General features: G+C 41.7%; 1 protein-coding gene across 10 annotated transcripts in view; it reads right to left on the bottom strand.

Moving 5' to 3' along the window:
• The window catches only part of PIAS2 (protein inhibitor of activated STAT 2), a 52,564-nt gene that overhangs the window by 24,638 nt on the left and 14,212 nt on the right, over positions 1-13,714 (bottom strand). For 7 of the 10 annotated variants that reach the window (XR_010919191.1, XR_010919190.1, XM_067545379.1 and 4 more), the window contains one exon: positions 2,002-2,476. The exons of 1 other annotated variant lie outside the window; for it this stretch is intronic. Coding sequence is in view for 7 of the 9 variants with exons in the window: in XM_067545374.1 (XP_067401475.1) it covers positions 2,002-2,476 (475 nt within the window). In the remaining 2 variants the exon portion in view is untranslated. Of the gene's footprint in view, positions 1-2,001; positions 2,477-11,113; positions 12,443-13,714 lie in introns of those variants that run through there. 2 more of the 10 variants (XM_067545378.1, XM_067545376.1) reach the window with 2 other exon arrangements.

Below are 13,714 nucleotides of genomic sequence, written 5' to 3' on the forward strand. Positions count from 1 at the left end.
TGAGATATGATAGAGATCTGAAAAATCATGAACACGGTAAAGAAGCGAATAAGGAAGTGTTATTTATCCCTTCACATAACACAAGAACTTGGGGTCACCCTATGAAATTAATAGGCAGCAAGTTTTAAACATAAGGAGGTACTTCAGACAATGCAGTCAACCTGTGAACGTTGTTGCCAGGGTCACTGCCAGAGCTGGCTGACATATTAATTTTTTTTTTCCAAGCAGGTTTGCTACCTTCCCACTCTCAAAAAACAAACCAAAAAAACCCCCAGAAAATTCATATACCTCCCCACAAACCAACCCCAAGATCTGGGACATCTAAAAAGTTTCCTAAACCAGGTCTAGCCATTGGCTAAAATCAAGACAGGTGCAGTCTTCACTTCCAGGCTGTACCCACAAACTGCTTTAGATGACCTGGTTAGTAGTAACCCAATAAAAACATACTATAGTGATATGTAAATAGTTGGATGACACTTACATACTTGTGTAAAGTAATTCTGTATCCGTATAGAAGTATTTTCCAAAGTTTGCCAGTTGAACATAATCATTACGTAGAAGACCCAAATGTGGCAACTACTCACATTACTGGACAAGCTATTATTTAACATCAATAAAGTTATTAAATCACTATGACATTGTCAGCTCTAGAGAATTAACAATCCAAATACGACAATCATTTTATTACTTGCTCAGCACCGTGGTATTGTACAAAAACAGAAGATGATACAATCCCTGCCTTGAGGAGTTTACAATCCAAAAGATTAAACTGAGGGAGGATATAGCAATCACTGATAAGAGACTGTGGTGAAGAAGTGGGTTTCAAGGAAAGAGGGAGCAACTAATGAATGATAAAACAGTATCACAGTCCTGGAGGCAGATGCAGCAGAGGAAGGGGAGGGGAGGGAAGGAATTAGAAAAGGAAAAAACCCCACAACATGCAGAAAGTGTGAGGGAAAATGAGAACAAAGATATAGGTAGGGACCGGTTTATGTGCAGCCTTGGAGGCATGAATCTTAAATTTGATGCAACAAATCAAACTCCAAAAGCAAAGTGAGAAACCAACATATTCAAAAAGATACCATATGTTTTCAAAGAGTTGGATTTAGAGCCAGATTTTGAAGGTGCAGTATTTAGGTCTTGGGGCACTCAGCATTGCAATGCCTAGGTGATTTAGGAGCCTAGATTTTTCACAAGTGATCTAAACCAATGGCACCCTTTAAAAATGAGATTTAGACTCCTAAATCACCTAGGTGTTGCAACGCTGAGTGCACTAAGGCCTAAATACCTTCAAAATCTGGGCATTTAAGCATAAGCAAGTCTTCAAATTGCTGAAGCGCACAAAACAGCTCTATTCTGTTCTCCAATCAAAACAGAGTCAGTCAATAATAGGTAAAGTGAGCATCAACCACTTCTGCACAACCAACATTCATCATGTGATTAAATCTACATCACTCATTTGGTATAATGTCAATAAATTCATTATGGAAGAGTTCGGACAGACCTGACATACCTTACCCTGAAAACAAACACACACACGCCTCAAATTTTACTGTCACATCATTGTACGATGACAGTTCGCTAGTTTTGGCAACTTCCTTCTAGTGATATCACAGTGAGATTTGTGATCACCCACATGGATTAAAAATTATTTTCCAAAAATCCATTTCCTACTGGTCCCAAAAGCTTTGCTCCCTGCTTATATTGATCATAGATACATTTTGTTGCAAAGATCACAAATGCAGAAAAGAACCACGTTTTTGAATGTCACTTGGCTACAGGCAAAGATCCATTATTGCTTCTGGGAATAGCTATTAGAGCAATTTATAAAATGCCAAGCAGCACTTTACAAAGTAGAAATGTTGACCTCTATACAAGTGTCTTATTCGGGAAGCTCACGATTTTATGGATCTGGATTTACTGATCAGATGTAATGATCAAAATGGGGTCGCTTAAGTCAGTCTTAATAAGTTCTACAGGTTGCTTAATTTAAACACTTACCTAAACTTGTAGGCTTAATAAGAACATCAAGCACATCGTAAAATGGGAGGCTTTTTAGCTGAACATCAGGATGGACAGGTGGAATTGGAGGTGATGGTTGCTGCATCTCAAAGTGAGGCTTAGTGTCTTGAAGCAGCACAGAACTAACAGGCGATGAAGGGGACTGAGGGGTGACGGAAGTAGAAGGTAGTGGATGGATTCCAGCAACAGCCAAGTCAGGTTCCACAGGAGAGGAGCTACTATCCAAGTTGAAAACTGAAGGTTTTATAGGTGACAAGTCAGACAGACTTTCAATTGTCCTTGGGTACCGACGCCTATAGAGCTCTCGGATTTTAATCTGAACTGATGGGCTACAGCCACTCTTCAGTAAGTGCAGTGCCCTCATCAGGAGGTCATGTTTGCGCCCACTTTTATTACGTCCAGCAAAGCCCAACAACACTTGTAGTTCAGAAACTCGAAAACTTGATACCATATTCTAAAAGGAGAATAAAGTTAAGATTAGCACAGTACTCCCAATATGTATAGCATGTAAGATTTATTTCTGAAAGTACATAGACTTTTATAGCTCAGTTTTAATATGTAGTCTTTTAAAAACAGTAGTGCCTCTCTCTAAGAACAGTTTTGCTCCTCAGGCATCTCCAAAATTTGAGTATCACCTTGCCTATTCAACTAGACCAATGCTTCCTAAAGATTGGGATGCACGTCCTCAGGTAGGCACCAAGGACTAGTTGGCAGATGAGGCAATAGTCTTCAATTGTTCTCCGGAGTCAGTTTCTTCTCTCTCTCTCTCTCTCTTTTTTTTTTTAAATATAAAGTCTGCAGATTGTTAGTTGTGGAAAAAAACATGCAGGTCACATTTTTCAAGGATAAGCCATGCAGTGATGTCTGCCTGAGTTTGCAGGTAGCCTGAAATATCAGCTCTGAAGTGCAAAATGCACAATTCATTTCAACAGACACTAATTCAGACAACAAAGATAGTACTTCAAATGTCACTGTTTCACAGTTTATTGAAGCACGTTAAAAAAAAAAAAAAAGAGGCAGTAACATTCTGAAGATCTACTCAATTTACTTTGAATGGCCACTCATTTTGGATAAGCCTTAAACACGTGGCAGGACCAAAAGGAGGTGCAGTTGGTTTCATTCTCCTGAAGAGGGGCTCAGCTTTCCAGAGCTCGGGAAACCATGATCTAGACAGTCAGTTTACTAATTCTGCAGAATTCCATATGAATACAACTTCACTGATTTTTGCAAAGTAAATTTTTTTTTAAAAAAAGGATTAGTGCTCATCTAAAAATAATTTGATTACTTTAAAGGTACCCAGCATAGTATATCTAGGTTCTAAACAATTTATAATTAACAAGGCAGTTTATAATTAACTCATTAACTTTCAAAATTGTCTGATTTCATGTTCTAGAACAGCGGTTCCCAACCTTTTCTCTGCCATGACACCTCAAGCTCCAAGGGCTCTTCCCCTGCCGGTGGCTACAAGAGGAAAAGGGAGGGGCAAAGGAGCCAACCTGTTGCTCACATGGAGGCGTGGGGGCGAAACGGGGAAAGAGGGAGATTGCTCTCTGACTGGCCATCTGCCTCATTTCCCCCTCCTCCTCTAGGGGCAGAGCAACTAATTTGAAGGTGGCTCTCCCCTCCCCCCCCTTGTTCTCACATGTACTTTTCCAAGAAATTCCATGGCACATCCGTTCAGGCCTGACAGCACACCAGTGTGCTAGCACACAGGTTGGGAAACACTGCTCTAGAAAATTAAAAGAATGCTGTCAACTTAAAACTTCACACCTACCTGAGTTTTCCCCCTACTATTATCACAAGTAACACGTAAAAAACTGAAATCTTTCTTCCACTTGTTTACTTGGTGAAGTTGAGAGTCCTCTGTTAGACTCTTACTATTTCTCCTATTTATTCTGCTAGTCGGTCAGTTTCCCTATTTGTATGGGTCTAGTCTACAGTAACAGAGAAGAGAATTTTTACAGAGAGAGGGAAACAGGACTGCGAAATAAGTATGCAAAGCCACAAAACTGGTAAGGGGGAAAAAAAAAAATCAGTTGCAGGTTAGTACATGAAGCTACTTGAAATCTAGCCAGTAAAAAAAAATTGCAAGTCGAGTGTTCAAGAGACTAACTCAACAAAACAGGGAGATAAGTTGCTGAGCTGGTGTTAAAACTAGTTTATCCCTGGTTCCCAGACAAGTGCTCTGTAAACCATGCCCCTCTATCTTTTTATGACTACATAGGGTCTCATTTTCAAAGGTTTTGTGTACCCACACTTCCCATTGACTTCAGCTGGAGTTGAGGGGAAGAAATGAAGGAAAACCAGACCCTGTCTTATTTCTTCCCCATCATCATCAATATCCAACCTCAGTTTTATCCTTTAATTACTAATCTTGAATATCTACAATCTAAACGTTTGAAGTGGGATGTGTGTTTTTCCCTAGACTATTGGCAGTTGAAGGTAATTGTGATTGGAAAGGAAGTTCTCATAAGTGTGCGATAAAGTCTTGGACAGTCTTGATACTTCTTTTTAGTAGGAATTTCCATTAAAACGTAGCTAAGAGATGCCATTTAAAGGTATTATGATAACTGGCTAAGTTATTTGAATAGTGTAAAGATGGAGAGGAATTATGTAGAGTGGTGCATGAGGATACTGCTACAAGTTATAGAATCAAAAGTTACTGAAGTGAAGAAAAAACAGTTACTTACCTCGTAATTGTTGTTCTTCGAGATGTGTTGCTCATATCCATTCTGATTTAGATGTGTGCGCACGCACCAGAAGTGTGCTGGAAGTTTTTCCCCTGGTGGTATCCATAGGGGCCAGCTCTAGCAACCTCTGCAGCAGTGCATGTATGTGTCTGTATAGATGGCGCTGCCGGCACCCCTCCCTCTCAGTTCTTTCTTACTGGAACTCCGACAGAGGGGATGGAGGGTGGGTTGTGGAATGGACATGAGCAACACATCTTGATGAACAACAGTCATGAGGTATGTAACCATTCTTTCTTCAGGTGCTTGCTCATATCCATTCTGATTTAGGTGATTCACCAGCTGTGCCCTTGGAGGTGGGCAGGAGTTCATGGTTGTGTGGATTGCAGTACTGCTGTCGAATCGTGAGTCATCCCGAGCTTGCTGCATAATGGCACAGTGGGACGCGAAGGTATGTATGACCAACCATGTAGCAGCTCTGCATATATCTTGGATAGGCACATGGGCCAAGAAATCCATAGAAGATGCTTGGACCCTTGTGGAGTGAGCAGACAGAGATATCGGAGGTGCAACTCCAGTTTGCTCATAACAGGCCCAAATGCAGGCTATAATCCAGGACGACATTCGTTTGGAGGAGACTGGTTTACCCTTCATCCTGCCAGCAATTGCCACAAAGAGTTGCATGGAGCAGCGAAATGGCCTGGTTCTATCAACGTAGAAGGCAAGAGCCCACCTCACATTGAAAGAGTGAAGGCGCCTCTCCTCATTAGAACTGTGAAGCTTTGGGCAGAATACCGGCAGGAAGATATCCTGATTGACATGAAAGTGAGAGACAACCTTCGGCAAGAACGCAGGATGAGGGTGAAGTTGAACCTTGTCCATGAAAAACAAACACTGTATAAGGAGGCTCCGAAGTCAGGGACTTAAGCTCTGACACCCTGCATGCAGAGGTGATTGCTACTAAAAAAGCCACCTTCCAGGACAAGTGCTTGAGTGAGCAAGAGGCCAGCGGTTCAAAGGGTGGAGCAGTAAGTTGGGACAGGACAAGGTTTAGGTCCCACTGAGGAAATGGCTCTTTAATCGGAGGAAAGAGCCTTTCTAAGTCTTTCAGGAATCTAACTACCATCTCGTGGAGAGAAAAACATCTGTCCTGAATCAGTGGATGAAAAGCCAGTATTGCTGCCAGATGAACCTTCACAGACGAAAGGGCTAAGCCTTCCTGCTTCAGATGAAGCAAATAGTCCAGGATCACCAGTATAGGAGACTTTGTCGGCAAAACATTCTGGCGGGCCGCCCAACAGGCAAAGTGCTTCCATTTTGCTAGGTAGGACGCATTGGTGGAAGGCTTCCAGGCTTCCAGACTCTGGCTTTCCCGAACTTTTCTTAGTCTGTTTCGCTGCTGGCAAATGCTCCTTCCCTGAGTGCGCTTTCCTTTGGTGCTTATTCAGCACTGAGGATGTCAAACGGTGCAGAGTCGACTCCGACACCGGCGGAGCGCTCTTTATCAACGTCGTGGTACTCGTTCCCGAGTCAGATCGTGGCTCTTACACTGGTCTGCACACCGCCTCCATCAGAAGGGCCTTAAGCCTAATGTCCCGGTCCTTCTTGGGTGAAAGCTCTTACAAATTGTACACTTCTCGGAGACGTGAGCGTCTCCCAAGAACTTTAAGCAACTTTGATGTGGGTCGCTCAGTGGTATAGGCTTCTTGCACGAAGCGCAAGTTTAAACCCTGGGGACCGGGGCATGCCCCAACCCTGGGAACTTACTAACTATGAACTTAGATAACTAACTAACCAAAAACTTTTAAAACTTTTTAAAATTATATACACTAGCAAGAGCTAGAAAAACAGTGAAAGAACCGCTAGGAACATGGAGACTTGCAAGAGCAAGAGAATTGTTCCAGCACCGTCACGGGTGGTAAGAAGGAACGGAGAGGAAGGGGGGTCGGCGAGGCCATATATACGGGTGCATATGCACGCCGCTGTAGAGGGTGCTAGAGTTGGCCTCTACAGATACCACTAGGGAAAAAACTTCCAGCACCGGTGCATGTGGCACACTCCCCCCCCCCCCCAAATCAGAATGGACATGAGCAAGCACTAGAAGAATAATTGGGGTGAATAGCTGGAGAAGTTTCAGGAGAGTGAAACACAGTAACGTATGGAATATGGAAGTCTTCAAGGGAAGTAGGAGGAGTGACCTGGCACATATTCTAGTCTACTGTCCAGGGTAGCTTTAAATGTACTATAAGTAACAATCCTAACTCGCAGGGAGATGACCTAACAGGAGTTTGAAACAGCTGAGACCTATGATTCTATAAAACATTTATTATTTGTTTAGTACGAATTCATAAATGGTTTTGAATTTTTTAAAGTAAATGAAGTATTGGAAACTGTTGACAATACGTTTCAAGATAGTTCTATATCTTATTTTGGAATTAGTGCAGATAAGCCCATCATATAGTTGTGGGCTAGGTAGGTATGGAAAATATGATTTTAGTCTAAATAGAGTTTGTCTCCTCCAGCGCAGCAATGTAATACAGTTACTGATTTGTAATCCCACTCCCTTCCCACCCCAACCAATGGTTATGTAGTACCCAGCTCTGCATGTCCATTCACGTCCTTCTTTATGCAGTTATTTCTCAACAACAACTTGGTATTAGAATCACTATCATCAAATTGGCTGTCAGCAGTTACTAGCCATAGTGCAGGTATTGACATGATCTTTGAACTGCTATATTTCAAATAAATGTACTGTGGATATATAACTATTCTCACACCATACATTATAATACATCTGCTAAAATGAGCTCACACTCAGAATTCTCAAGTTGACTGCCAAAAAATCCAAGTGTCACCACAGATTCTCACTCCATTCAGTTAAAGCAGAAAATCTCCAAAGTGTGCATAAAGAAAGAAAAATATAACAGCATTGTCAAATTCTCATTTTAGGTGTAGGGAACAAAACATTTTGCTGACAGAATTTAAGCCAAGAAAACCTAAACCTTTCTAGAAAGGTTAAAGAACAGGCTATGCCTTGCAGTACGCTTTCCATCTCCCTTACTGCTGCTTGTGCGCATTCCTGAAAATTAATCAAAGGTGAAATTTGCAGTCAAGCATGCCTAGAAACAGCTAATGTTTAATGTGGAAATTCTAAAGACTAGCATTTTCCTATGAGTTGCATTTCAGTTTATTGAGTTGCACCTGGGGAGGTGAAGAAACAAATTGACAGAGCCAGATGGGTACCCAGAAGTCACCTACTACAGGACAGACCCAACAAAGAAAACAACAGAACACCACTGGCCATCACCTACAGTCCCCAGTTAAAATCTCTCCAACACATCATTAAGGATCTACAAAGCTATCCTAGCAGATGATTCCTCACTCGCTCAAGCTGTGGGAGGCAGACCTATCCTTGCTTACGGACAGCTCCCCAACCTGAAGCAAATATTCACCAGCAACCATACACCCTACAAGATGACAAATCCAGGAACCTACCCCTGCAACAAACCCCGTTGCCAGCTCTGCCCACACATCGACTCTAGTGACACCATCACAGGTCCTAACCACATCAGCCAAACCATAAGGGGCTCATTCACCTGCACATCTACTAATGTAATATATGCCAGCATGTGCCAGCAATGCCCCTCTGCCATGTACACTGGCCAAACCAGACTGTCACTACGCAAAAGAATAAATGGACACAAATCAGACATAAAAAATGGTAACATCCATAAACCAGTAGGAGAGCACTTCAATCTCCCAGGACACTCTGTAGCTGTCTTGAAAGTTGCCATACTTCTACAAAAAAACTACAAAAACAGATGTTAGCGAGAAACTGTAGAGCTGGAATTCATATGCAAACTTGACACAATCAGACTGGGTCTGAATCTGGACTTGGAATGGTTCTCATTACAAGAAGTAATTGTCACTGTGCACACATTCTCACCTTCTAATCAACAGTTGTGAATAGGCCTCATCTACCCTAACTGAATTTACTTTGTTAGCACTTGCCCTCCCCATTGTTGTTTCTTACTCTTGGATGCGTATATATACACATCTCCTATCTGTGATTTCTATTTCATGCATCTGATGAAGTGGGTTGCAGCCCACGAAAGCTTATGCCTGCAGAAATCCGTTAGTCTTTAAGGTGCCACCCACAAGTTAAATAGAGAGTCAATGCACCTCATGTTACATCTTGTAAGAAAAACAAGTACTGCACTGATGCAAAAATCTTAGGTGCTTTTGGAGAAAAATATTGCTAACATTGATTTTACTGCGAGTAAACACTGTCATTAACAGAGCATTCCACCCAGAGCTGGATTCTGCATTCCCTTACATCCAAAATGACTGCTGAACTTATCAGGAATGCAAGGTCAAGTTCCTACTTAATAATTTACTTCCAGGTCCTGCAAACAGATCCACCAGAACCGACCTTATGTTTCTGTGGATTCCCATTAAAATCTAAAGGAGCCTGCAAGGGCGTAAATATCCACTCTTGTGCATATATTTGAGAGATCATGCCTTAAAAGCTGCGGTAATTTCCAGTAAATCTTTCCACATACAAGTTATACCTAACGTACATTCCAAAAAATTTGTTTTCATTTTTTGGTTGTTCTTTAAACATTGCAAAACTATAGCCTAGTTACCAAGTTTTCACACTAATGATCTGAGGCAGGGTATTAATGATGCTTTCATAATTTCTAGTTTCTTACATATAACCAGGACGACCCCTTTTCAATCAAGGATGTAAGCTTCAAACATAAAATATCCAATCTCTTCCAAGCTGTGACTTCATGCTTTGTCAAAGCTTCATCCAATCAGCTTTTTTTTTTTTCCCGGGGGGGGTGGGGGGTGGGGGGGGAGGAGAAGGGAGTAGAGAAAGTTTGAAGGAAGATCTGTTGGACCATGTTTAAGTTTTAAAGAGAAAAAATAGTCTGGTCACTTCAAGTGTGTTTCTGTGCTTTTACACTTCAAGTGTGTTTTTGCAAAACAAGATTTTTAAGGTCCCAAATAAAGTGGACATGAAAGTTTTACCCGTTTAAAAAAAGTGGGAAATCAAAGTAGTTCTTACCTTTTCCTAAGAAATAGTTACTATTCATAAGCAGAAACATGGTTGTTCCAATTCAAACCTTAAATTTAGCAAGTGAACAGGGATTGAGCTTTCAAAGCAATCTAGGAATTTAGGTATTTTCCACTGAAATTAATATGAGGCACATATCTAAATCCACTACTCCACTTTGAAAAAAAAATTCAACCAAGAGGTACTTGAACCTTTGCATTCATTTTTTTTACCAACTCTTATTTTAGTCTGCAGAGTGTTAATAGTGCTGCTGATAGTCTTTGGATGAAAGTTGGTATGTAAGTGTGTCACAGTCAATGAGAGTTTAAACCTAGGGATTTGGTTAAGGTGGCTCAGCAATACTGTGGTCGACTGATTAACAGAACCAGGCTTACTGATTCCAGTTTTCTACTCTACACTCACGCAACAAAAACTACATTAGCATGATTAACTGGAAAATAAGTATGTGAACTGAAATAAATGGAGCTATTCTGATTTACACCAGCTAACGATCTGGCCCTTATAACAGAGACAGCAAGAAGAACAATGCAATTTATAGCTAAGAGGAAATGTATAAATTAAGCACTAGGTTTTCAAAGCTACGTGCAACCCAAGACATGGCATTGTAAACCACAACTGCATGCTCATGTTACACACCAATCTCTGAAAACTTGGCTCTACATGCTCACCACTCAGTTCTTAAGGAGCAACTCAAAGCTTTTTTACCCTATGAAATGGATAGTCTTGCTCCTCTCCCCCATAGCATTCTTTAAATATTGCTTGTGTGAATTACTCTAGAGTTTTAAGATCCAATATTGCAATTCATCTTTTTTTTCTTTTTAAATATCTAAGGTACCAAAACCTGCAACCTAAAACACAATTTTATACTTGACGAACAACTAATGTTACACAGTATGGCAACAGTATAATTTACTGTAGATATACAAAACGTTTTGTATACCTGCCCATCCCATTACTATTTTTTCTTACTCTAGTTCTTAATACTAAGGACATATATAGTGCTTTACATATTGTAAACATTGTAAAAATACTAACTAATCCTCACAATACCCTAGTTAAGCAGGCAACCATTCTTCCCATTTTACAAGGTGTGGACACAGAAAATATAAGTATCTTGTCCATGCTACACAAGGATTCTGTTGTGGACTGAAATTTAACACACAGGAGTTTGAGACTCCCAAACTTGCACTCACGCCTCTCAACCACTGTGTCTTTTGACTAGGACGTTACTTATCTCCTGGTCTGTTCACTGACTGCACGTGTGTCCGCAAGTATTACCCAGTCAGAAAGCAGATGTATTTATTAAAAATGAGAGACTACTTACTTTCCATTGTTTACAAGACCTAACGAAACCTGATGTGGATTCAAACTTCTTTTTAGGTACAGAAATGTGGATCCACTTGAATTTCTTTCTGCTGGCACATTCTTCTTTCCTTTCAAATGACCATGAGACAGGTTCCCAATGTCACACCTAATTTGTTTCCGAACATAAAAGGAATGAACATGTATATTCTTATCCACCTAAAACTTTTCTATTGTCACACAGATGAAAGTCTTACATGTTATCTCAAAAACTGATAGACTAGATACAGGCTACTGGAGCAAGGGCCTGATCTTGTAAACTTCTATGTACACAAGTAATCTTTTTGACATTCATAGGCCTATTCAAAAGAGTAAAGGCTGCAGGATTGGCCCCAATGTTCTTAAGAATTTTCATGAGCAGCAAACCTAGAAATCGTGCCTCTAAAAAATATGAAATAAGTGGTACTCACAATTTTGTGCTTCTATCAACCTAAACCTTAAGGTTCCGCAGACTGCTAAACTACTTTTAAAAGAAACACCATTATATTATACAATTGAACCATCTTGATCAGAATTTATTCTCTTTCCAGAATGTTAAGGTTATGAGAGGTAAGGCTTACTCTGGACATTTTTGGTGACAACTTTTCCCAAGGAAGTTGTAGTTGCTTGGAACTATATTCACAGCATTATTTTGCACAGGAACTATAACAACCATTTCTACAAGAAACAGCTAAAGTTTATACTTTACGACAATAGTCTCTGGTGTATCTGTATAAAATATAGGTACAAAGCATTCAATTTTACAAACTAAACAGAGTACCTTAATGCACCAATCCATGACACCCTTCAAAAAACAAAACAACCCCTTGGGAATATGAGGGCTGCTCCTACAAAGTCTCCTGGTTTTCTTTAACCACAACTAAAGGCTTCCTATCCCAGCAGTCATGGTTCCCCACACAGCATGTTAATATCACAACCACCAGCAGCATAAGCTGTATCTTTAAAGACACAACACAAAGGTTCCTTTCACCCCAAAAAGCTGAGCATGTGCTCCAGCATTCCCATACTCTGATGCCCTAAAAATCCCAGGATCAAGCTTGAAGCCTGAACTCTGATCTGTTGCTTCTAAACTGCCAGTGATCTTACTAATAAAATTTGAGCTTTCTAAGATGGCCTAATGTCCCCTCAGAAGACAGGTAGAGACAGCATACTGAGGTGAACAGCTTGCTCACCATGAGTACAGCAAGCAACTCTGCCACAGACAATACAATAGATTAGAGAGGACATTTCTGGAGATTAATCCATAAAAGTAGTTTGAGAGGAAGCCATCCTCCTCCTTGACTGTAGGGCATGCAGGAGTGGTTATCAAAAAGAAAAAAGACGGTTACTTACCTTGTAACTGTTCTTCGAGATGTGTTGCTCATGTCCATACCACTGTAGATGTGTGCGCGCCTTTGTGCATGGTTACCGGAACTTTTTTCCCTTTAGCAGTACTCGTAGGGCCAGCTTCAGTGCCCCCTGGAGCCCTGCGCACATGCTGCGGTATACGAGGTGCTGCCAGCCATACGCCCCCTCAGTTCCTTCTTGCTGCCAACTCCGGCAGCAGGGACAGGGAGTGGGTCGTGGAATGGACATGAGCAACACATCTCGAAAAACAACAGTTACAAGGTAAGCAACCGTCTTTTCTTCTTCAAGTGCTTGCTCATGTCCATTCCATTGTAGGGGACTCACAAGCAATACCTTGGAGGTGGGCTGGAGTTACGGATGAGCTGCCTGCAGCACCGCTGTGCCGAAGCCCATGTTGACCCGCGCCTGCAGGACATGAAGGTGTGAACAGAAGACCAGGTGGCAGCCCTGCAGATGTCTTGCACAGGCACTCTCGCTAGGAAGGCTGTAGACGAAGCCTGAGCTCTGGTTGAGTGGGCTGTAATTATCCCCGGAAGCAGCACCTTCATCTGCTTATAGCAGAACTTGATGCAGGAAATTAACCATGATGAGATGTGCTGGGCAGAAACAGGTAAGCCTTTCATCCGATCAGCCACTGCGATGAAGAGTTGTGTAGATCTCCAGAACGGTCTCGTGCGCTCAATGTAGAATGCGAACACCCATCTAACATCTAGCATGTGCCACCTCCTCTCCTCCTCCGAACCATGTGGTTTGGGAAAAAACACAGGGAGAAAAAGGTCTTGGTTATAATAAAACTGGGAAACTACCTTAGGCAGGAAGGCCGGATGCCGCCATAACTGAAGTTTGTCTTTATAGAACACAGTATAAGGAGGCTCTGAGGTCAGCGCCCTAATCTCGGAAACTCTCCTTGCCGAGGTAATGGCCACCAGGAAGGCCATCTTCCATGACAGCAGCAGTAAAGGGCACGTAACTATGGGCTTGAACGGGGACACCCGTGAGTCACTAGAGGACTAGGCTGAGATCCCAGGGAGGCACCAGGTCACGGACCTGCGAATAGAACTTCTCTCCCCTTTCAGAAACCTAGTTGTCATAGGGTGGGAAAAAACTGATCACCCCCCCAAAGGCTGGTGGAACGCTGATATAGCCACTAGTTAGACGTTCAGGGAGGCCACGGCTAGCCCCTGGAGTTTTAGTTGCAACAAGTACTCGGGATCGC

Source organism: Emydura macquarii, unplaced genomic scaffold (assembly GCF_026122565.2).
Source record: "Emydura macquarii macquarii isolate MOO-44397 ecotype Brisbane River unplaced genomic scaffold, CSIRO-AGI_Emac_v2 contig_1045, whole genome shotgun sequence".
Classification (NCBI taxonomy): Eukaryota; Metazoa; Chordata; order Testudines; family Chelidae; genus Emydura; species Emydura macquarii.